Source organism: Calliopsis andreniformis, chromosome 5 (assembly GCF_051401765.1).
Source record: "Calliopsis andreniformis isolate RMS-2024a chromosome 5, iyCalAndr_principal, whole genome shotgun sequence".
NCBI lineage: Eukaryota > Metazoa > Arthropoda > Insecta > Hymenoptera > Andrenidae > Calliopsis > Calliopsis andreniformis.
Genome location: NC_135066.1, coordinates 21417231 through 21442685, shown reverse-complemented (window position 1 = coordinate 21442685; position 25455 = coordinate 21417231). Strand labels below are relative to the sequence as shown.

Below are 25455 nucleotides of genomic sequence, written 5' to 3'. Positions count from 1 at the left end.
TTGAAAACTATCTACAGAAGTTCGTTCAAGATCAAACTTGCAAGGAAATGCCAAAAAAGGTGATTGAAATAAATGTATTGATATTTTAACGTAATTGCGTTTTATTTGTACTTTACTAAATGTTCAAAATGATTGCCTTGTACTTCAATGCACTTAACAATGCTTTGTTCAATTTATTTCCAAAAACTAATTTGATTATCGCTTTACAAGTTTATTGTGTATTCATTTCATTCACACGTTTTATGCCTTCGAGGGCATGAGGCAATCATTTTGAACACTTACTAAAGTACACATAAAACGCAATTACGTTAAATTATCAATACATTTATTTCAATCACCTTTTTTGGCATTTCCTTGCAAGTTTGTTCTCGAATGATCTTTTGTAGATAGTTTTCAAATTCGTCTTAAAATAAGCTACAATACTAGCAAAAAATAAAACTATGGTTCCATTTGAAAACATGGTCATGATCTTTGCGTAACCTCACCTTTGCGCATCCACTGGGAAAAATAAAAGTCCCATCACATGACATTCCCCTTGGTGCTGAACAACTTTCATCTGAAACATTTTTGCGTATAATCAATATTTTTGGAGATATTCGTCTATAACGCTTTATAATTTCCACCCTGTATATCGTACTAGCACAGCTTATACACCTTGCCCGTATGTGACGTCATGATGATGTTTTATCTATACTTCGGGGAAATTATCTGACGGCGTATCTATAAATGTATATAGTCTAAGGGGCAAAAGATAATCATTCAAAATGGCTGACACCTCAAAATGGTTATACCTCTCTAATAGTACCTTTCGAAAATACCTTTTTTAAATTTCACCTTCACAATTTTTCCAACAAAAAATTAAAAACAAAATTGCAAATTTCGGAGATGAAAACACACTGATATCTTCTAAAATATTGCGTTCTTCGTATATCTGATTGTACAAAAAAATTGTACCTTTACTGTCCTTAATTGCACCCTTTTTACTTTTTCGAAATTCACAATAGTTTAGTCACAATCAGCAATTAAGTGATTTTCTAAAACAGGAAGTACCACTGCACATGCGCGACAAAGCAATAGGCGGGAAATTTAAGAGGTTTAATGTTCCCATACGTAATTAACACAGAAAATTAAGTGAATCAACTAAAATTTTATGATGATTATGAATTTTATAGAAATCTAGAATTAGCACCTTCCAAAAATGTACTCCTCCCCATTTGCACCTCTATAAATATGTGAAAAGATAGTAATATAAAATAGAGAATATAGCTAGTATGTTAGAAAACACACTGATAAATCACAAAAAACTGCATACTGTAAAACGATCTTAACATAAAATAAAAGGAATTAGACTGTATGAAATTGCACTCGTCCCAATTTTACAAAAGTCACAAGAATTTAGATAAGAAAGTATGTTAGGTAACTACAGCGACGTTAAGTAGGCTTGTGCAGTTCATATTATTCCTGCAGTGAATATTTTCGTTTAAAATATCTAAGTCAACATTTTGATAATAATACCCTACGAATATGTACATTTTTTTAATTGCACCCTCACGGTTTTTCCGGAAAGGCTGGAAAAAGTTCCAAGAGTGACGATATCATATAGTGTGCAACATCCATCTAGCGGAAGGCGGAACAAACAGAATATTTGAACTTTTAGACTAAGGATAATTACAGCAAATGTCATGAAATAAAACTTATTTTCGACCTTTTCCGACAGAATACAACTGTACTATAACACATTCTAATCGCATTTTCACAATTTTTCTAAAAAAGCCAAAGAAGGGGTACCCTCTGGGCTTGCTGAAAAACATTCATATGTTTCTTGGATTAAAATAATATTAAATATAATATAAATATTATGTATTTGAGTATTTTTTAGGATGTTAACTTAAAGCAATGTGAATCGTTTTCTCATACATCTTCATTGGACCTAGATAATCAAATTTGTATCATATCTTATGTCACTTTATCTCGCCACTTCTAAAAATGTAACTTAATGTTTTAGGAATATAACTTAAAATTGGTTAGCATATGTGAAATTTCATGTTTTCAATGTGTACAGAAAAGTCTGTCCTTTTTTATAGAGTCATTGTTACCTGAGTGTTGAAATTTTGACGCGGATAACTTGTCAGTCTTGCGACCAATTAATTGAGCCCGCGAGCGCGGAATAAAGTGGCTAGCCTCGAACCCTATGTGTCATAAAATAAAACTACCACCCTACTTTCCAGAACTTTCTTCCTTCAAAATAGTCTGAGGTGAGGGTAGTATCATATCGTGTGCAATATCCATCTGGAGGAAGGCGGTAATAATCAATTATATTTGTCATAAAACATGACAAAAATGATTGCTTTACAGTATTGCTAGAACGTTTTTAAAACAGTCTCCATGCAATCTTGTCCTGAAATATTACAGCCAGCTTGCAGTAATGTTGCGATATTACCCACTGCAAGCTTGAGATATTCCAGCAACGTAACTACAATATTCGGTGTTATGTGAATAGATATTTATTTATTTATCCCATATAAAGAATCGACAATACAGTTTTCAAGAGATTGGATATGTTTTTCATTTTATCCTTTGTCAGTAAACAAGTTTTAATTTTAGTCTTGTTGACTGACAGTGTCCACATCACCCTTAAGAAAAATCTTCAAGAAAGTCAAGAGGGCTGCTTTCTCCCTTTTTTTTACTTCCAAGTATTATTGTTAAAACATTTGGAACTGACTCGTCGAGGATCACCTTAAAATTCAGAAAGGATCGCATTTCGACCAAAAATGTTATAAATTTCACATACTTTACGTCTTGTAAAAATAAGGAATTAAAATTCAACTACGATTATCAATTCAATATTTCAACAAAACGCTTACAGAAGACTCAATCAACGCGTGAGGAGTTACGCAATTAGCAATTAACCCTAAAGGAGCTTTGCAGACAGACTTTCAAATCAATAATTGAGATCATCATAAATAAATAACACAAAAATATGCGAATAAAAATAAAACTGAAAATTCAAGTAACTCTAACATGTATTTATTGAAAAAATATGATCCTAGTTCTGCAAATGCTCTAATGCGAAATTCTCTGTTTATTCCACATTGCATGATTTCAATTCTTAATTTAAAAATCCTACAAACGCATATACGAAAACAGCTGATTTTAAAAGATTGATCTACTTTTATGCCTTTTAAACGAGAATATTCACTGCAGGCAAGCACAACTAATAAGAGTTATATAGTCATGTATTCTTTATACAAACATTTACGAACTTCGGAAAATTAGCGAGACTGCAACTAGAATGAGTCAAAGTGAAGTTTCTCTCCGTTGAAATCTATTGGAAACAAGCGGTATTTTACGAGATATGTACGTTTATCAGCAAGCTCAACGGTAAGAGTATCCTATTTTTTGGCTTTCTCGGAAAAATCGTCAAGGCGCAATTGAAAAGACGTACATATTCATAGGGTGCTTTTATCAAAATATTGATTTAAACATTTTAAACGAAAATATTTACTGCAGGAATTATGTGAACTGCACAAGCCCACATAACCTCGCCGTGGTTACCTAACATACTTACTTCCTTATCTAAATTCTTGTGACTTTTGAAAAAAAAGGAGGAGTGCAATTTCAAACAGCCTAATGCTATTTATTTTACGTTGAGATCGTTTTACAGTATGCAGTTTTTTGTGATTTATCAATTTTCTAACATACTAGCTATATCTTTTACTTTATATTACTATCTTTTGGCATATCTATAAAGGTGTACAGGGGAAAGAGTACATTTTTGGGAAATGCTAATTCCAGAATTTCACAAAATTCATAATCATCATAAAATTCTAGTCGATTCACTTAATTTTCTGTTTTAATTACGTATGAGAACTTTAAACCGTTTAAATTTCCCGCCTATTGCCTTGTTGCGCATGCGCAGTGGTGCTGCATGTTTTAGAAAATCACTTAATTGCTGATTGTGACTAAACTATTGTGAATTTCGAAAAAGTAAAAAGGATGCAATTAAGGGCAGTAAAGGTGCAATTTTTTTGTGCAATCAGATATGCGAAAAATGCAGTATTTTAGAAGATATCAGTGTGTTTTCATCTCCGAAATTTGCAATTTTGTTTTTAATTTTTTGTTGGAAAAATTGTGAAGGTGAAATTTAAAAAAGGTATTTTCGAAGGGTGCTATTAGAGGTATAGGCTAGTATTGTTTTTTCGAACTTACAGGCTGTGGTGGTGCGGTCTTAGATAGTAGCATCCCAAGCAGTCGTCATGTGCTATCTGGGATTGGACGTTATACTAACCATCGAGCATGTGTGAATCTAGTTTTGAAATAATTGTTAATAATGGTGGAAACCTGTTGTTTTACGAAATTATAATTCCCAAAATATACATAATTCATATTTAATCAATTCAATATGTTTGCTGAAAGTTAAACACGTTTACATTCCTATTAATGTCGAACAGTAAAAGTTTAATACGTTCGGAACATCAATGAGTCATTCTTTCGAAATTGCAGATATGTCATACTAGCATAGCTTATACATCTTACCCGTGTGTTACGTCAAGTAGATGATTTTATCTTTACCTAAAGAATGTTATCTGATGCTGTGTCTATAAGTGTACATATCGTGGGTCTAGCGGTCGATGCGTTTCAGGACGAGGGGGTGGTGATCACCACCGCTATTTGCCTGTGGATGATAAGTGGTGCCGCCTATGTCATATCATGAAACTGTTTTAAATTTAAGAATGATTTGACAGACCAAATAAAACGAGGTTAAAAACTCCAACGCTGACTCCTTCTAGTCCAAGCGTAATAGAACAAGCAATAAAAGTAAATACATACATACATAAATTTGATTTCTCATTGTTCAAGCTTTAGAAATATCAGTTTCCAGAAAATATAACAGAAAAAGCTGATAGAGGTATTATAGATGCATAGAGGTATTAAATTAACAGGGATTATAAGTAGTGCACTGTGTTTTTTATAAGGATAGTATTGTTTTTCACATTGTATAATACTTTATTTCTAATACTACAATTATGTGTTCCAAAATAAGAATTGAATGATATTTTTAAAAAATGTAGACTAAAGCAGTGTATATCACGATATTGTTTTATGTGACCACTATACAATGATGGCGGTACGTAGTACCAAGCGATTTCAAATCACGCGACTAGTATTAGTAATTAAATATAATTTAGTAATAAACTGCATGTTGTCCACATGCATATGACGGATGCTACTCCCTTTGTAACAGGTTAGCTTCACCTCCTCGTCTAAAAGTCCACCAAAGTCCACTTGATACTCCATTCTTTAAATCCCTGATAACAGGGTATGTTCAGTTATCGATCGCGAAAACCGATCATGTAATAGCAAATAGTTATGAATCTTAGCAGAAGATGGCACTTACATTCAGAGTAACGGAGATATGCGGTAGAGTGCAACATTTTGTTCGCCATTCGTGTTTGTATTTCAGCTGTGAGTCGTGCATCGTGCACTTGTACGGCTCGTGAGTTGGAATACGAACAGTTTTGTATATTTTCCTTAACGATATAGCATTATAATAAGAGAATGACAGGGTTTACTGAAAGTGCACTTGTGAAACGATTAATGGACTTGAATCCCTCTCAACAGAGTATTCAAACACTTTCTCTTTGGTTAATTCATCATAGAAAACATCATCCGACCATCGTGAAAGTCTGGTTCAAAGAAATGTGTAAAGGTACGTGGCAACTGTCGTAAGTATATTTTTCCTAACGCTCTTTTTATGCAAAACTTCAGATTCTAAACATTATTTTGTTAGAATATTTTGTCTCAGAAAATGTTCGAAATTGAATACGTGGAAAGTAGGGTTTGTTGAAATTTCTAGGTTAACTTATAAATTAGACTTTCACTGCGTAATTGTAGAAATATTTCTCTTAGCTGTATGTCAGTTATTCAGTTACATTTACATGGCTACTAGTTGATAATATATTATTACAATACAGCATATTTTATATAGTATTGTAACTTTGACGTAGAATTCGTTTTGGGTAGCACACTATTGCACATGATTATAACTTTAATTACTTACATATATAATATATATATATATATATATTCATGATAATATGTTTAAGGGTATCATGAACTTTTATTATTTATTTTTTGACAGTATCAGGACACTTTATTTTTATATCTTATAATTATTATTAAGTACTTAAGTGTACCAAATATATTCAAGAATTTTTATTATAAATCATAAATTGGATTTCATCACAGATAAACTGAGAGTTTATCATAAATATTCTTAGAATATGGTAGACTAAGGTACATTTTTTATATCCTTAGAGTTATAAATGTACATTTTCTTGCTAATATTTGCATTATTCAAAATATGTTTTCAATGCATCTTTTTTCAGTGAAGGATAATCGGAAGTTAATGTTCATGTACCTAGCAAATGATGTTATTCAAAATAGTAAAAAGAAAGGCCCCGAATTTGGAAAAGAATTTGAAACAGTATTACCAAAAGCTTTTGAGCACATGAAAGGATTTGATGAGAAAACAAGGGAAAGGCTAAACAGATTGCTTCAAATTTGGGAGGAAAGAGGAGTTTATGATAAGTCACAAATTGCAGAATTCAAAGCTGCTTTCACAGACACAACAAAGGATCCAGGAACGCCACCTCCAAAAAAGAAATTGAAAAATGATATAGAAAAAATAAAGGTAATATGAATTATTGATTTCATAACATATTAAAATCATTAGTTATCGTTAAATTAAAAAATCTATTGTATATTGCAGAAAGACAAAAAGGAGAGAAAGAAATCAGAGACTGAAGTTGAAGTAGATGGAACCAAAGAACTGCATGTTACGTTAAGTCCACGTACTCCTGCTGGAGATCCACCAGAAACAGAGGAACTCATCAAAGCTTTAATGGTTAATACCATTTATAAAAAGTACAAACATTCGGAATATGTATCGTTAGCAATAAACTATCTTATATATAGAAAAATATATGTTGAATCCATAAGGCATATTAGCAAGCATATTTACAGCTTGATGTATTTCCACCCCCAATAGTAATTTTATTCTATTTATCGTCACCGATTTCATTTATAATCAATCTCACAGTGTATTTTTTCATATTTCATTCTATCCTATAAATATTATTTCGTACTTGATTAAGAAATATATTGCGTTAATTTTATTTTAATGTAATACAATAAGTAATTAATTTATTATTTTAGAAATTCCGAATATTTTTATTTGACCGAGTTAATAGTTTTGTAATAAAAGGTTTATCATTCTCATATGAATTTTACATAAGTAAATCATATAAGAAAGGTAAAACAGTGCTTGTAACATAAAACCTCGAAGGCGATTACTAAAATGGCCTTCTCCATTTCAGGATTTGGAGAATACAGCGTCTTCAGATGCTGGTGTTAGAGAACGTATTGCGTCTTTGCCACCAGAAGTTTCTGAAGTTTCACTTCTTGCAAATTTGGCTGACAGAGCAGCTGCCGATCAATTGAGTGTTGCAGTAAATGAAGCTGCTGCATTGTTAGCAGACTACAATGGACGATTACAAGCAGAAATGGAAGATAGGAGAAGATTGTTAACTATGCTTAGAGATTATACGCTGGCGCAAAGACAATTACTTCAGCAAGCACAAACAACTTTAGAAGTATGATCTTAAGCTTGAATTTAAGTAGTTAATCTGATACTTATTGAAAATACAAACAGATATGCATAACACAATTTAATAATACATATTATGTTATAGGACTATAAAGAAAAATTGAAAAAGGTATGTGCAGTTCGGTCAGAAGTAAAGTCACATATTTCAAATCTTCCTGACTTGACACAGTTACCTGATGTTACGGGTGGTTTGGCGCCTCTTCCTTCAGCTGGTGACTTATTTTCAATGCACTAGCACGTAAGTTCAAAGACTATGGTCATTGAATTATTGTTTAAGTTCCATGCAGAGATGAATGCAACCATGCTATGTTAGCTTGGTTTTTGTAATGAAATCTTATACAATTACTTTCTATTTTTCAATATTTAATACATCAAATATTGGTCAGCTTTCTAATATAAATAATTGAAAATACCATAAAATTCTTTTACATAATACTTTACTAATGCAAATGAATAAATGATCTAGTTAATTCTATAACATTTTGAAATTTATAAAATTGTTATGCAAGTAGCCTTCAATGCTGTATTTTAATTGAAATTTATTAATTTAATGTTTTTTTTAAATATCGAATTGATAAAAGGAATACAAATTCATTTTTATAAATGAACTGTGTAGCAGTAAAATATTGAACAAATTTCATACAGTTTTATTTTTTACTAATAAATAAATCTATTTAATCAATTACACAAGTTTTAAATATATTACTTTTATTGAAATTATTACAAATTGTGGAATATGTAATAAATCCTAGCAAATATGTTCTAATTTTAAATGTTAAATGAGGAAAATTCACAGTTTCATTGACAATTGCTAAAGGAGCTCTAAAAATATTATTGTATAAAGACTTCCAGAAGGAAAGTAAACAAAGTGTACACATAGACAAGATAACAAAATATACTTTGCACATCCGAAATATGCTATTAGAATTACCCACACACTGAAAAAATTCAGTTGTCCAGTGATTGCTGACCAGCAATGTTTAGGATATTGCACTTATATTATGTATTTGATAATCATCCCTTCTGTATATATATATTGTAGGTAATATGTATAATTCTGGGACTGAGAAACACATCTTAAAGTGTAATGCTGCAATTGCATAAATACTGGTCTATATAAGTAAATGATATAGTGTACGTAACATTGTACGAAATAAATTGCGTGATTGTGGATTGCGAAAATTGTAATAATATGCAAAATATTAATATGAATAAATGTTTTGATCGTTATAATCTGTCTTTTATTTAATGTTATAACAAGTATTATAATCATTTTTCTCAGTCTTATCTTTGTTTTATGAAATAAAAATTGTTATAAATAGCTATAATAGTATTTGTACTACTAATTGTACTAATAAAAAGTAAGAAACTAACACATATTTTGTAATAAAATTTTATGAATATATAACGTAATTGTAATTACAACTATAATTAAAGTCTATCAGAATGAATTTTATCTATTTCTGATATATTTAACTTTATTTTTTACATTTATTGAACCAATATATAACTATATTATGTTTGTATATATAATTGCATTTTTATATATGTAATTTGAAATAATTAAATGATATTGTATGTACAAAAGTTAACTTATGTTAACTCTTGATAAGTATATTTGGCAAAAGTGGTATTGTGTTTTCTTAACTGAAGGTTAACTAATATTCATCACAATACTGCACGATTACATTTGCAAATTTTGTATTACTATATGTACAATAAATAAGACTACTTATAAAAATATTTAACGTGTTTGCAATACACACACTCTCGCAATTAAAAACTATATAATTTAGGAAGTCATGATATCAACATACATATAATATATATTATATATGTAAGTTACCATTGCATTTACTATTACACAAAATCTATTCACAATAACTCTGCTAATTAATATTTGGTACGTATTTCTAATGTTATTCATTATTAAAGAGTGCTCAGCATAAATATGTATAAAATATATGTAAATTAAATATTCCCCACACTTGACACTACATTTCTCAAATACAAAATCTTTTATATACAAATGATTTAATCTAACATAGTTCTTATTTTAAGTAACTCAAATTATCAATCTGAAGCTTCTAGTATAATAACGTTATTGCATCTATTGTGAGAAAAAGCTAAGAACTTTGTAAACTAAAACATTTTTAAGTTTCATGGTTTTATCATAAATGCGTTTTGTACATACATTTTTTATGGACACTCTGTACAGTACTTAAAATATAAATAATTTCTGAAATTAATATAAATTCTACATATTCTTTTTTAAGTTTCATGAGGATGTGGTGGCCTTGTTGGTTTAAGAATTAACTTTCCAGTATCATCACAGCTCATATTAAAATCACCAAGGACACTCCTAGCTCTCTGAGTTATAATACTCGGTGCTATTACTCGTCTATGGACTCCCATCATGAATAATATCACTGAAAGTAAATGAATTTTGTTCACATACATATGAAAGAAACGTACTTTAATCAATGCCAGAATAATACTATCAATTGCACTCACCTAAAACAATGCTTGCAATTGCAAAAAATGGATGATTACATAAACTTTGAGTAAACGAAACAGCTGATGTATTTGGATCTGTTAACCAATGCCATGCACCCACAGCGGTGCAAACAGAAATGAAACCCAAAAGCACTGCAAATGTTATGTATAATTATAAACCTACTTCACATTTCAGTAACTATTAGTTATTATTTATGTAAGAAATATATGCGCGATTAATATGAAATTTTGTTATCATTTTGGAGCAATATTTTGAAAGAACAATGTTCGAGCATAACACGTACAGAGAAATAGAAAAACGTACTTCTCCATCGCAGAGTAGCTGGTTGCAAGCTAGCGATCACTTCAGTTAGCCGTCTCTCGAAAGCTTTTAAGTCTGGAAACAATTAGAAGAAAAATAGGATTAACCTCTTAGTCTTATTCATTCGTTACTGCACACTGTATGTTATTCCGATGCAACTACGTATCTTCTATTAAACGTAATAAGATAAATTGATATTGAAATCAGTAACTCCTGGTTTTTACCTTCACAGACTGTTTGATCCAGAGACATTTTTCTTTATTTCATATATGCATTTGATTGAGAGGGGTGACAACAGGTTACACAATAAACAACTCTCGCTGCAACAAAATCGCATAGACTATAGACATTCGCATCATTCATGCCACTAATGTTAAAGAGCTTGAAAAAATAAATGGTGAACTCCATACTATCGATATAATTTCTATTTGATTTTTCATTAATTTTTTATTTTTAATAAAAAAGTTAATGTAAAATTGTATTGGAAAATACTAATGCATTAAAGTTGTTACTATTATCTCAATTTATAAAGTTTTTATTTCATGCACTTGTGGTTTTTGAATAATGTAAAGCGTTAAGAAATTTAATCAAAATCTTATATAATTTTGTGATTATTATAGTACCGACGAGATATAAAAAGGAATTTTACATCGCCAATATTTTTTCCGGTTTCCGAAGCCAAGGAATTTGAACCCTTTATCATTTTCATGTTACTCCCTGCGTTACCGATTCAACAAAGTAAGATTACTGAGAGCTTAGACCATGTATACTTATAAGACACGGTCTGTGTATAGTGCACGTATAGGAACTTCAGGAATCGAGGGAGGCAAAGATAACCAAAGAGGATTAGATAGAGCGGAAGGTTCCATAAGAGCCCTATGTTAAAAAGTGTGGCTCATTTCGTTAATCCGTCCCCTTGCCCCGCACCCCGAAAACAGTCCTATCCTCAGTACCACATCTGACGATTTGCTTCACAATAAAGTTTAAGGCCAAATTTTTTCTTCCATGTTCTAAGGTTGTTCTAACGAAGTTCTAAGGTTGAACTTGAAATTTCATACTTGAAAGAAAAAATTTGGTCCCAAACTTTATTGTGTAAAATTCTAGATACATACATACATATATCTGGCATTTTTGTATACTTTTAAGGATAAAAGACCAAAAATATCGCGATTATCAACCGCTCACAGTAGTTTGATCACAAATGGCATACACGGGTGGCAAGGGGACGCATGTTTTCAGTTGACATGCATAAGAAAAATACAAGAAGAGAAATCAACTCATAAAACTGGAATACTTACTTTGGTTTCTCAAATAGTAGATGGCGCTGCAAAAAGATGATTCAAAAGATGATGGCAAAAGATGATTCAAAATCGTTAACACGGCATTAATTTACATTATAAATGATTAAAAATGGTGCAAATATGTTATGTTCAAGGATTAAGAAAATAATTAATTAAACACCTTTTACAGAATATTATCACTCTCTCAATATAAAATTCAAATAAATTTTGCAAAATTATAATGTCCAAAATATATTATGATGAGTACTATTTAAAATGATGAAACTAAAGTAAAAATTAATGACTAAAACATATACCTATAAAAAATATTATCGTGTATACTTTAAAAGGAATGTATGTATCCACTTATTTATTTATTTTTTACAAAAATTAGCAACACAGTCAAACTGAACATTAAAATAGTTTTATATGTTTGAAACATTGGTATATCGCTCGTTTGAAACTGCATAGATAGTGCATCGTACTAGCATAGCTTGTACATCTTACCCACATGTGACGTCACATAGACGTTTTATCTTTCTATCAGGGAAATTACCTGACGTTGTGTCTATAAGTGTATTCAACTCTAAGGCTGACAGCACAGCGAGTGTGCAGGCATTGACATTGACTAACAAAGAAAGTTCGGTGAGTGTTAACCGCTGATTTTAATGAAACTTTGTACAGTTATTCTATGGTCCTACCTAAGAATTTTTCCGTACAAAGTAGCTGTCCATACGCACCTTTAAGGGAGAAACTACCCCTTTAATCCAAGTCGCCTTTTTCACTTCAGTGCTTATAGCTCACAAAGTATAAGCGCTATAAAAAAAAGTTGCATTCTTCGTTGTGCTTGGTATAAAAAATACTTTTGCTTTAAACATTTTTACGAAAAATATCATTATTGTGAAAATTACGTACAATAAATACATGAATAAATTAATAGAATATAATCTCGGATTGTATTGTGGAATCCTATTCCATTATTGTAGACGGTGAGATCGAAATATTACACTACTGTCACTCCCTGATTGAATGTTTCTTAATTTTGAAATAAATAAAAATTATAAAAAATCATGGGTAAAATTAACTGATATTGCTATTTTTTCTCCCCTTTTAATTCTTTCTCCTTCGTCCAGAGCTGCCAACTATAATGCAAGTTGTGCTATTCCATACACAAGCCATATGTATACAAAAACTATATTACATTATTATCGGTAGCATTCAAAGGTCAGAAAATAAGGTTTGTTATTATTGTCGGGGCATTGTAACGAACAACGATAACAATAACACCTGAAAATCAGAATGAAAAATGTAATAATTGGATATTTACTTCAATTTACCGTACCAATAATGGCGAATATTACACTATACAGAAATGATGCAACGTTTTTGTATACAAGAAATAGAATAATTGTATATTGCTATAAAACACTGAATTCGCAACAAAAAGCTCTTTATTTATCTGAAATAAAAACATTTTTTGTTAGAAACCGGGGGGGGATATTTAATTTTTATAAACAATTCCTTTTTTCAAAATTTTTTTAAAGCCCTCTTATAGGTCTTAAAGAACAGTAAAACTTTTGTATGTAACATTTTTTTATAGCGCTTATACTTTGTGAGCTATAAGCACCGAAATGAAAAGGGCGACTTGGATTAAAGGGGTAGTTTCTCTCTTAAAGGTGCGTATGGGCAGCTACTTTGTATGGCAATATAATTATTCTATATGACTATAGAATAATTGTACAAAGTTTCATTAAAATCAGCGATTAACACTCACCGAACTTCGCAAGTATACGAATAGATCAAACATCCAATGTATTTTTCTGTCCCGGGCAAACGGGGGTCTAGAGCACCTTTACAATTTTTGTATTATTCTCAACGTTGTTGATTCAGTCAGAAAATTTTGTTATTTCGCTAATATTTCAAACGTAAATTGCTATAAATCTTAAGTTTACTTTCACTTTCTTAAAATTGATTTTATTAATTAATTTCAATAAATAAATAAGTGTTTGCTTCTGGAAATTTTTAACACAAGAATTATGTAAATGTAACTGAGATCATTATGAGATAATATTTGCCGTTTTAAATTAATGAAATTGATGGTAAAGAAAATAAAAAATTTCCTGTTAACTTTTAAAATATTAAACGAAACATAAAGAATTTAGATGTTTTGCTGAAACAGAATCTGCTTATAATTTAACACTTATAGCTTAATATGAAAAATGCGACATTATGTTTATACAAAGGATACGGTAAGAGTAAGAATAGGTAAGGATACAACGCATAATAACAAAGTTGATATTTTGTGACAAAGTCATAAATCTTCAGCTGCGAGGCCTTAATCCACCTGCCCTGCCCCTTATATCGAAAAGCGAGGAATCCTGAAGCACAGACGAGTATACAGAATAGACCGGACATTTAATGGGTTTTTGTGTCTCATGTTCTGAAATACCGACTTCCCAAGAAACAACTGGTTTTCGAGTGCCCTCTGCAATTTTCGACCGATGGATGTAGAAAACACTTGCGTTTTCATTACTGGCGCTGGTAACGCCAGTAAACGAGGAAATATGCCTATCATACCATCTACTATACGAGGTGTCCTACTAAACTCTTCCTCTTATTTATCTCTATAATTTTAACTAGTAAGCGGAAATGCTATTTACAAGGGATGTATTGTTGCTTATACCAGAGTGGCAATATATTTATTCTAAATGAAATGGCTAATTTTCTTGATTAAATTCAGTGGAATCAGGAATTCTACATAAAAATACTATGAAGGAAACATCCCAAAGTGTCTGATTTTGATGAAAGACATGTTTGTCGATTAGCCAAAAATATTAGATACGTATTCTTTTTATCTGCTGGTACACACGTTGAAGGTTTTAAAACCACCCCCAATTTTGGGGGTGGAAAACATATTTGGTTTAATATTTCGAAAACTATTACGTCTAGCGAAATGGTCTACTAGAGTGATTGCATATTTTTCAACGACGAATCCATTTATGTAAACAGTTTTTGAAAATATCAATTTGTTTAAAAAATATATTAAAAAATAGTATATTTTTGCTGTCTTCTTTGATTAAAAATTGATTGATCTCTTTACAAATTTGTATGTGAATATTATGAACCAATACTCAAAATACGGATAAAATGGAATTTTGAAGTTTGACAATATAAACAAAATAATAGCAATCCTAATTAGATTACATCTTGTGCGAAATTGAAGCCTGAAACGAGAGGCTTTATGAAAAACAGATATCTTTATAATGCTTTCATCATTATGTTATGATATATATTGTTTATTTTTCACTAAACGTATAAATAATAACACCGCTAGTGAATACTCGCAATGTCTCGCACTCGTTACAAACAGTTCAATTGGTTCAGTGTTGGTGACTTTCGCATTGATGAAAATGTAGTAAGTGAAGAAGTTATTCTCATCAATAACGATTTACCACATTCAAACAATTAAAGTTTCGCTAATTTGATTGATGATATTTTTAAAAAATACTTATTTATATAGTGTACGTACTACGTGAAAATCTTCAGATTTTAAAATTATTATTTTTTAATACATTAATGAATCTATGTATTTAACCATTTTCTACAAAAAAGGTGTTAATCTATCTATGTCAAAAAACCGTTGAGTTACTAGATATTTAAATATCAATTTCTTCAATCACTGAATATAGATATTCTAATATAAATCTATCTATAGATATAAATATTAAATCTATCTATATACATATAGATCTATCTATAAATAATATATATATATAGATCTTCTAAGCTAGTGTTTCAGTTACGAAAAAGCTAGTTATATCAAATTATGTTTCTTTCGAAATCATTTAACTTGTATTTACAACATTTTTTAATATCATCAAAAATAAGTGATATATTCCCAGATAATAAAGTTAGGCGGACCATTTTATGTATAAATGGATAGTGTAAAAAGTATTTCTACAGCAGTCAATAACAACAAAACATTCCATGGGCTTGGAATAGCAGATTGATGCAGAACAGTTGTAAGTTTCCAATTATGGGTATCTCCAATATAATATACTAATATTATAGACTGTATACTAATACGGTCTATTCCACGCGAACTCGATCATTTTTGTGTCTATATGTCAGTGATTTTGATGATATTAAAATATATTGTAGTCCATGTACAATGAAGGGGGCCAGGGGGTAAAATTAAGTCATCATTTTGATAATGTCGAAATTATTTAAGAAATACAAGCCTTCAACGTTTACAGCTTTTGACGATTTTTACTACTGCCTTCACGTTTGAATATATCTCCAAAACTGCTAAAGGTACAAACTTTTTCGTCAAAATTGCTACCTCTTCTTCAAAGTATCACCGTTTTTTCAATTTTGCATTATTTTCTTGCAAACTAGGTTTAACCACATAATACTTATACTTATAAAGGAGATAAATTATTTTAAATTTTTTACTTTGAACAAATACCAACAGCGTGCGCTTCATTGCACGCCGATATACTATATGATCTTAACTCCTCCAGGCTAAATTAATATTATTCTCAAAGAAAGGATTTATTTTTGCTAGAATAAAATTTTTTATTAGTTTATACAGATTTAAAAAAGATTTTTATAATAATTAATAAAAATTAGTACAATTTCGATACAGAACAAAATTCCTAGTAAGTAATTAATATTTTACAATTTCTTCTTGTCGTTACTACAGAAGGCTTCGTCCTATATCCCGTACCCCATGTAGAGTAGTACACCACGCTTTTAAGAAATCATGTTAAAACTGCACAGGGGATTTGAAAACTATGTGTTTTGTTTAAAAACTGAACATACCAATTGAACCATTAGTATAGAATCAACCATTTTTGAAAGAATATACATATATAATTGTTAGGTATGCAGATTTTAAGCGTAACTGGAAATGTGGTCGCAGGCATACGGAAAGCTTTCTGTAACTATAAAATAAGAAACGGTAGAAATAATTATTTTATTTTTTTATGCACTACTTTAGTTCTCGTCGTGGGCAAGTCATTTACTTCAATGAACTGAAAAATTAACTAAAATTTTAAAAACCTGAAGTTTTCAAACCCTCTTTGTTAGGACTTTTCTTTACATTTGGCAAGTATTGTCTACCTTTGATGTTTTAAACCCTTTTTTACGCCTTATAGTGCACAGTATTTCATTTTTTCAATACAGTCGTAATTATTGCACATTATAGAATTTCAGTATATATTACAGAATGCAGTCATACCATAATCGTAAAACGCGGTATACGTTTTTGGTACAACTAGAAACACAAGAAACAGAAAACAAAGTTCTTCCATGTTGTACAGAGTATTGAACCCAGGCTTTCCGGTTAAAAACTAAGTTCATTCATACCTACCTAGCCGCCTTTCTACTATGTAGGTGTATCGCTATATTTACTGTAATTGTTTATAAAAATGCGCACAGTTTCGATACGGCACTTTTACCTTCTTTTTACTTATATCTTTAGTTTTGTTTTCCAGCTTTACAATAAAAAAGGGGTTTGAAAACTTATATTATATATGAATTATATATATTTTCAAAGTTTTGATTTTTTATTAATGATGGTATTAATAGTTGACGTAACTGTAAACTGCTACAGCTAATTAACGTACAATATTACCTTTTTGCTTTTCAATCCATAGGCAGAATTAGACAAGATAACGGTATATTTATACCACTTTACGTTTTATACTATACGATTATGATGAAGGCTTTAATTACATATTTATCTCTGTTTATAAATAGACAAACAGAGAATTAACATCGCATGTCAGTTAATTGTAGCGTTTTTTGATAATGCCTATTATGTTATTTATTACTTATGCATCGCTTAATATATCTCTCAATTATTATCGATACTTTATTTGTATATCGTGACACAAAATACCGTTCTTAAACAATCGTCAAGAGACAAACAAGTGGGTATGACTGGCTGCCGACTCCTCGTCGCTAAACACACCAACCCTTAAAACTAATTGGAAGGGCAACGAAAAGAGAGAGAAAGGAGGAAGAAGAAAGTCGAGGGTGTAACAGACGAAAAACAGATTTGAGAAAGAAGTTCGAACTGATGAAAAAGAGTAATAAGAGAGAAAGTTGAGTGACCCACTCGGGCCTGGCGCAGAATAGTCAACCAGGCCCCAGCGAGACTTTGGAAAATAACCATAAACATAGGAAAGCACAGAGAAAACTAAGAAAAGACTATCCCCTAAATTTCGCATAAGTCGGGTCGCCAAATGCTCATTCCACCAACCAGGCTCGTTCGCAACTGTGAGAAATTCCGGAAAACGACTGCAAGAATCTCACACTCAAACATTGACAAAGGCGTAGTGGCAGTATCATAGCTGCCACAGTACCATCAATATTAACGAGAATAATGCTCTCTTAAAAAAACTGACTGGAAGTGAACAACCCAAAAAGAAACTAATCAAAATAGCACTGGAAAAAAATATGGAGGAAATACTCCAATCAAGCAAACACAAAATAGACGAAACTGATAAATTGTTGAACTGCGACCAGCTTGAAAGCTTTATAGGAAGTACATATAAATCATCGAACATACCAAAAATAGTCCAAAACTACGTAGAAGACCTCTCAGCTCTGCATGCACGTATGAGAGAGTTATATCCTTATTTAAAAGATAGGTGCATCAAAAATCAATTTTCTAAAACTATAAAGAAACTGGGCACAACTACGGATCTAGACAATGACTAGCAAGAACTATCAACATAAAAGAGAAAGAACTATTAACCTAAACTTAATATACAACTTAAGCAAATTCAATATGGAAAATAAAATTTTACAGAATGTTAATGGATTAAACCCTCGCTCCGAATTCCTCTAAAACCTCATAAATACATACTAGCCAAATATACTCTGTATTCAAGAAACCAATTTTAAAGAAAGTACCTCAATTGCAAGTAGAGGATTAGTAATCTACTATATTAAGAGGAATCTGTATTTCACGACGACTCCCATACAATCTGATCTAGAAGCTGTTGCCATAAGTGTCTCATTTCCTTCAAGAAAAATTACAATTTGCAACATTTATATCCCGAATAACCATAACCTCCACATTAATGAAATAACTAACCTAATTGCACAACTATCGAAACCCATCGTAATAATAGGCAATTTCAACAGTCATAACCTGCTATGAGATTGCAAGCATACAGACACAAGAGGCAAAATACTGGAACGTACTATTCAAAAACGTGTTTTTGAATTCGTGACTAATACAGTGGGTAAAAAAAGTATTTGTACGCCTTGTTTTTTGGTAATATCTCTATATAAACAAATGAAACAAATGACTATGTGCTAGGTAACAATGTGTAATAATGCGTTACAAAAAAATAATACAGAAAATACTTAAATTTAAAGGCCAAGAAAGTATTAGTATATTTATCTATATAACGATTTTATACGTATAATAATTGTACTACTCACTGGTTAAAACTATATTACCGACTACTTCTCGAGTTTGTACTGAAAGCAACTTCGAAGGTAAAACAGTTTCGAACGTCATGACGGGCAAGCGAAACGAAATACCTTTGTCAGTACAAGATAAAGTGATTTTTTTACGCAAACATGGCGAAAATTACAGAAAGATTGAAAAAATGTTAAATTTAAACTTTACTACAGCCCAGTATATTGTAAAAAAGTACGAAAAAACGAAAACTATAAATAATATGCCACGATCAGGTCGGCCGAATGCACTCACAGAAAGAAAACGTTAGAGCATCATCAAAGACACAACAAAATATCCACGTGTAAGTGTTCGGGCACTGCAATGATATTGCGACAATATCAGGGAAGAAAGTGTGTATCCAAACTGTCAAAAATGTTTTACATTCTGTTGAAATCAGAAGCTGCGAGAGCTGCGAGAAAGAAACCATCCATAAACAACACGAACAGGGAAAAGCGACTAGATTTCGCTAAAGCATATGTAAATAAACTAATAGAATTTTAGAAGCGTGTTATTTTCTTTGTCGAATCTAAATATAATATCTTTGGGTCGGATGGGAAGAAATTTGTCTGGAGAAAACGTAATGCTGAATTTCAGCAACAAAACCTTATACCGATTGCCAAATATGGCGGAGTACACATGATGTTATAGGGTTGCATGGTGTACAGTGGCGTAGGCCAAATTGCATCTATTGAAGGGAATAAGAATACATACTATGATGGACATCAAAGTATTGCGTGATAATTTGGAACAAAGTGCAGTTAAATTGGGTCTGGACGAAAATTATTACTTTCAACAGGACAACGACCCGAAACACACGGCTATGAAAACAAGAGAGTGGTTACTGTATAACGTCCCTAAAAATTTATGAACTTTTGAAAATTTATGGCACTTGCTGGACATAGAAATCAGGAAACGGAAGATATCAAACAAAAGTGATTTGGAACGAGTTATTCTAGAATAATAACTACACAGTTCGAGCTACACAACAGATTCTCAAAAAAATCCAGTGAAATCTACGCCATTAAAAAAGCCATAAACTACATCAAAAGCAGCAACCAGAGCAAGTTTCTGATTACAATAAATACTAATTCGGAATTATTTCCATCGGACATGCAAACTGACAGAATTCTATATCCAACAATACAATAAATCATAAAAGAAGTTCATAAACTTAAATTGGAATCCAAAGATATTCTACTTACGATCACTCCACTCCAAGAAGATGCAACTTCAAACAAGCCACAAACAACTAACACACAACAACCAAAGATCGTCAAAGCCAGCAAGCAGACACCAATTTATCACCAAGATTTCCAAAAAGTCCTCCGACGAGCACTAAAATATTATGAACTATGTGTTACGAGCCGAGGGCTAGATAGTCTGACCGAGGGTCAGGGTTTTGGAATATTGTTATTTTTTCGTGGATGAACCAACGGGTAACTTTGCACCCGTTGGGAGCCACCTCACGGATGTGGACGAACCAGTGCGCAAAGGCTAACACCGGGAGCCACTTGTAGGTTAGGAAAAGGATCTTCGCAAGGATTGTGAAGATGTTAGTATAGCCTCGTAACTTTTAAATTTATAGTATATCTCGAGCGGTAAAGATATATTATTTGTGGGATCGTTACGCGTTCGCTTCTTATTGGATTTAGGAAAGTTCTTGATTGAACTAAGTTCAATTTAACAAACCTTATAAAAATGTATATTATTACGAGTTTAAGTTGACTCAAAGGAATACAAGTGTTTATGAATTTAACGTGTCGCGGAACTAAGTCCTCTCTCTCTAGATTACGCACAGAGGTATGCGGGAGACGCGTCGTTAAGACTACGTTACAGTGAGTTTACTTTACGTACTGTACTCTATAATTTTGCTTGAAGGAGAACTAATGCTCGATCTTGCTTTCCAGTCTAAGCCGCGTACTAAACTCAAACTGGATTACGAATGAGCCCGCTAGACCGAGTTTCTTAGCCTTTTTATAGTCAAAAATCTATGAGAAAAATGGTGGGGACTCGGCTGCATCGCAGAGTTTCTGAGAAAAATTGAAAGATATTAATTTCGAAGAAATCTATTAATTTGGTGTAATGGAAATGCCTATCGGCCCTTACATGGTGACTTCCAGGCAAAGTCAAAGGTCAACGGAAGGAGCTTTGAATCGAGCCCTTTCATAGTTACTTTACGTAACTCGTCTGGACTCGTAACATATGAAAAAACACACACTTATCTCATATCTATTCTACTCGGAAAAGCTTATTTGACAAAAGTCCAGCACTTCTATTCAATAGAAGAGACCAAGTATCCTCATAAGACTGAAAATTGGACATACAAAAATAACACATGCACATCTAATAACGAAAGAAGACGAAAGCAAGTGTACCCATTATAACTGTACTATCTCTGTGAATTACCTACTATGTTGCGGAAATGTACTTCGCAAAAGAAATGAATTCCACCTCCCAAGCAATCCTAACGTAGTTTTAAACGATAAATTGCTGTGCAAAGACCTTTTGCTCTTCCTTAAAGGTACTTAAAGATAACATGTACAATGAAATATAATACAGGAACTCATACTCAAGCTTACATAGAATATAACACAGAAACATATACTAAATTTTAATCCATACGTCTATTGTTAACTTATGCGAGTACAGGGTACAAGGTAGACTTCTTACAACTCCATACATGATGTATTAATATACTTTTATATTTTTAAGTAACTGAAACATTACATGTAAATACTGTAATTGTGATGTGGTTACTAATAACTGAAAGATGGATGTTAAACTACAAAAAAAAGGTCATACCCTGCCGGTGACTGCATCAATTTGTAATAATCTAATTAATCTACTCTAATAAATTAACTTTTCGGCACACCTTCTATTTAATTTCTGATCGATATTCTAATTGTTATTCTTACTACTCACAGTGCTGCATTCTTATTTCATGCACAGCCGCTAACGGTGAGCGTGACACGAAAATGGTAATGGTGCTCTACAGCCCCAAAAATGTGAGACAAAAAAAGTATTGCATGTTCAATCTATTCTGTATATTCGTCTGTGATTTAATCATATTCCAAACTGTGTCGATAACATTGAGCGTGACTTAAAAATAAAATGAGTCCCAACTCATTGTCATAATTTATTAGATTATTCATGTGTTAACTTAGGGTACATACCTACCTAAGAATTTTCTACACTAGCCGCTTTCGAGAATACTTCAAATATGTTTCAATTTATAGTTTTGCATAATAATTGTTCTCTGTTAGCAATCTCAATACTGCATACATTAATAAATTTAATATTCAAAAGCAAATCGTGATAGTTATACTCTCAGGTGAATTTAGAGTACTGGCAGAATTATAAATTGACATTACAATTTGAGAGCACTGTCGAGAGTAACTATTATCTCTAGCAGATTACGTGTAATTCATGCATTTATATTGTGCCCTCACATTTATACATTTAGTCGAAGATGCGATCTCTGACCGCCAAATGGACGACTGGAGGTCATTATCCCTTATCTCGCTTGTCTGGTCAATATTATCGACCCTGACAGCGGTGTAAGAGTTCCGTGGTTGATTCACGATTGTTCCCATAGAAACGTGCTTCGCGATCGAATCGCGACCGCGCTCACCTTTCCTTTATCACATGTGTGTCGTTGCAAGGTAAACCTTGTCCAGTCTCGTGACTCTACCGCAGTCTCAAGACTGTGGCTGTAAGGCAGAACAACATGGATCACATTTTGAACACATTTGAGTTTGTGCTTTAATTGAAATCCATAAGATAGAATTTGTGTTCTTAGCGAATGAAGATTAAATTAAAGGAACTCTTTTTTTAAGAAATAGCGTAAGAAAACGTAAGTCCATAATACAGAATCGAGGTTCGACACTTTGAACATTGATATCTGGAAAATAAAAGTTTGTGACTTATATCGTTTTACCTTATGACCATAGCAATATTGACACGACCCACGATGACCCCGTACACCGTCTGCCGACGTCCAACAGTTTCGGACTAAACCAAAAGTTTGCACCGAACATCGTGGCGCTTCGGAAAATCGAGTGATCCTTCCTGTTTGGATAGCTAAATTGACACGTAGGTAGAATCAGCGCGTTATTGGTAAACAAAGGCTGGATGGTGTAGACTTTTTGGTTTCTTTTTCGTCTATTTAATTGCATTGTCACCGACTGCGCTGATTTCTTTCTCGCGCTGATTACGTCGCCAAGAATGACAGGAAGAATATCGCTAGTGGAGCAGAAGAGAATTCAATGGGCAAACGAGAGAGGTAAGTTTTTAAATTAACAATATTTAGTGTAAAGTTCATTGGTGTAATAGAGTTACAGTGACTTACAGGTTCGTTCACGTGTAATTAGGGATGGTATCAAGGTCAATATTTACTTACGAATTAAAGTGAATTACAATATTCAAACCGTGTTTCACAGATTTCGAATAGTACTCAGAGCCAATAATTTTTTAAAGAATATATTTGCAATGTGTCCAATCTATAGAAGTTAGTTTTGAACCCTAGATAAGTACTTGCAAGTTTGAAAAACGCATTTATAAGTACAGAACAGAGATGAGAAGTCCAGCATAACCTTGTATGTATTATTCTATTTATGAATTAATGACGAATCACTAATTTCATGAGTGTACACACACATGTGACTAGCAGAAACAAAGGAAATTAAATAATAGGGAAAAGTTATACTGCTAGAACCAATCGGATCTCCATTACTGTTGCTCGACTTCCTCTCATCTCTGAACAGTACTTTGACGATGAAAAGAATCGAAAATTTTACAAGTAATACTCGAATGTTGAAAATTAGAACTTTATAACAGATGTTGGGAGTTGAAGGAAAGGGCATTTACACCGCGGAATCTGAACGCACGATACTCAAATCTACGAACTGATTGATAATTTCAAATTTCAACATTTTTTAATTTTTAAACATTCAAATATTTTAAATAGTAGTCTTTAAATTTTTAAATTTTTCAAACGTCAAACTTTGAAATATTGAAATTCTTAAAGTTTCAGATACTTAAATATTTCATGTACAAATTTTTAAAACTATCTTATATATTTATTTGAATTTTCTGAATTGGGATTCCTGGAAATTATTTAAAATATGTATAAATCCTCAATTTTGCAACTGATCTAATCTTGAACCTATATATATGTATATATTAGGTAAACTTTAAAAATATGAATGAATTAGACAACCTAGACAATTAGGTTGCTAAGTGTAGTCTACACATGTGCGCTTTAAAAACATTCGACTTCGTACATACAGGGTGACCCATTTGAAGTTTCGCACGTAATTATCTCCTACACTATAGCCCATTTCAAAAAATGTTTTAAATAAAGCTTATCCTGTTACGGATGAGACATCATGATGGTTATCAATCTTCTCTCGGTGAACGTTTTATTTAAAGTATTTTTTTAAACGAGCTATAATTTAGGAGATCATTAGGGAAAAGTTACCGAATTTGCACTATTAAAAGATGCTACATAGATGTCAGCATGCCTAATTTGTAAAATCTGATAGTAAAAGTCAACAATTTACGCAATAATATTTGTTTAATTTCGTATCTATTCCTACAAAGTATATGAACCCAAGTGAAACATTTTGTGCACTTTACCATATTTTTTTCCTTGATTTCACATAAGGTACAAAACCACTCAGAATCTTTTCTTTCTTCATAATTTGCTCCTTTGAAACGGGTCGGTAGGCTTCGATTCTAAAGAGGGTTCGAATGTTGCATTGCGTTATTTCACTTACACTTTGGTTGGTTTTAAAAATATCTTTAAAAGGTATATTGGTATTTTCGAAGAAATGTGGTCTTATAAAATTTTTGTACATTCTTATAATTTCAGTTATTGTTCTGCAGAGTGTTCCAGAGTTAATGGTATAAACGGAAAAACAATAATTCTAAATACACGAAAAAGTAATATAGAATAACATTTCTTAATATTGCGTTTCAGTTTCGAGAAAATTGAATATGAATTATAATCGAGTACAAGTAAGGAGAACACTCATGGTCTAACCATTGACTTTTTCTATTATAAGCTGTTAGATACATTCGCTTCTCCTCGCTTACCCTTCAGATGCCTAGAATTGTACTTCGTTATTCATTCTTAACTAAAATTCAAAGTCAATTTTCTTGAAAATGAAACATGATATCAAAAAATTATAATGTATATTTTCGT

General features: G+C 31.8%; 3 protein-coding genes across 5 annotated transcripts in view; 2 read left to right on the top strand and 1 right to left on the bottom strand.

Annotated features, from left to right (window-relative positions):
- The first annotated feature begins 5447 nt into the window (after positions 1–5447).
- Positions 5448–8176, top strand: LOC143179441 (regulation of nuclear pre-mRNA domain-containing protein 1B). Of its 2 annotated transcripts, none has more exons than XM_076378674.1 (5): positions 5448–5710; positions 6390–6694; positions 6773–6907; positions 7380–7655; positions 7755–8176. In XM_076378674.1, the coding sequence occupies exons 1-5, from the start codon at positions 5560–5562 to the stop codon at positions 7902–7904; spliced, it is 1017 nt and encodes a 338-aa protein (XP_076234789.1). In that variant the 5' UTR covers positions 5448–5559; the 3' UTR covers positions 7905–8176. The 2 variants fall into 2 exon arrangements, with proteins under 2 accessions (XP_076234789.1, XP_076234790.1); XM_076378675.1 differs by having other exon boundaries at positions 5634–5726.
- A 1640-nt stretch (positions 8177–9816) lies between these two features.
- Cnep1r2 (CTD nuclear envelope phosphatase 1 regulatory subunit 2) lies at positions 9817–11368 on the bottom strand. Of its 2 annotated transcripts, none has more exons than XM_076378089.1 (5): positions 11137–11368; positions 10712–10807; positions 10471–10562; positions 10184–10318; positions 9817–10098 (listed from the first exon to the last, which is right to left on the bottom strand). In XM_076378089.1, the coding sequence occupies exons 3-5, from the start codon at positions 10496–10498 to the stop codon at positions 9941–9943; spliced, it is 321 nt and encodes a 106-aa protein (XP_076234204.1). In that variant the 5' UTR covers positions 10499–10562; positions 10712–10807; positions 11137–11368; the 3' UTR covers positions 9817–9940. The 2 variants fall into 2 exon arrangements, with proteins under 2 accessions (XP_076234204.1, XP_076234203.1); XM_076378088.1 differs by having other exon boundaries at positions 10491–10562; positions 11137–11366.
- Positions 11369–23474: 12106 nt separating this feature from the next.
- The window catches only part of LOC143179664 (uncharacterized), a 41831-nt gene continuing 39850 nt past the window's right edge, over positions 23475–25455 (top strand). The window contains exon 1 of the mRNA XM_076378978.1: positions 23475–23532. Coding sequence (XP_076235093.1) covers positions 23475–23532 — 58 coding nt within the window. The remainder of the gene's footprint in view (positions 23533–25455) is intronic.

Coding starts and splice junctions, on each gene's coding strand:
- LOC143179441 (XM_076378674.1), top strand. CDS start 5,560: ATGACAGGGTTTACTGAAAGTGCACTTGTGAAACGATTAATGGACTTG. Junction 6,908..7,379: donor AACTCATCAAAGCTTTAATG/GTTAATACCATT, acceptor TCTCCATTTCAG/GATTTGGAGAATACAGCGTC. Junction 7,656..7,754: donor AAGCACAAACAACTTTAGAA/GTATGATCTTAA, acceptor ATTATGTTATAG/GACTATAAAGAAAAATTGAA.
- Cnep1r2 (XM_076378088.1), bottom strand. CDS start 10,739: ATGTCTCTGGATCAAACAGTCTGTGAAG. Junction 10,319..10,490: donor AGCTACTCTGCGATGGAGAA/GTACGTTTTTCT, acceptor TAACATTTGCAG/TGCTTTTGGGTTTCATTTCT. Junction 10,099..10,183: donor AATTGCAAGCATTGTTTTAG/GTGAGTGCAATT, acceptor ATTTACTTTCAG/TGATATTATTCATGATGGGA.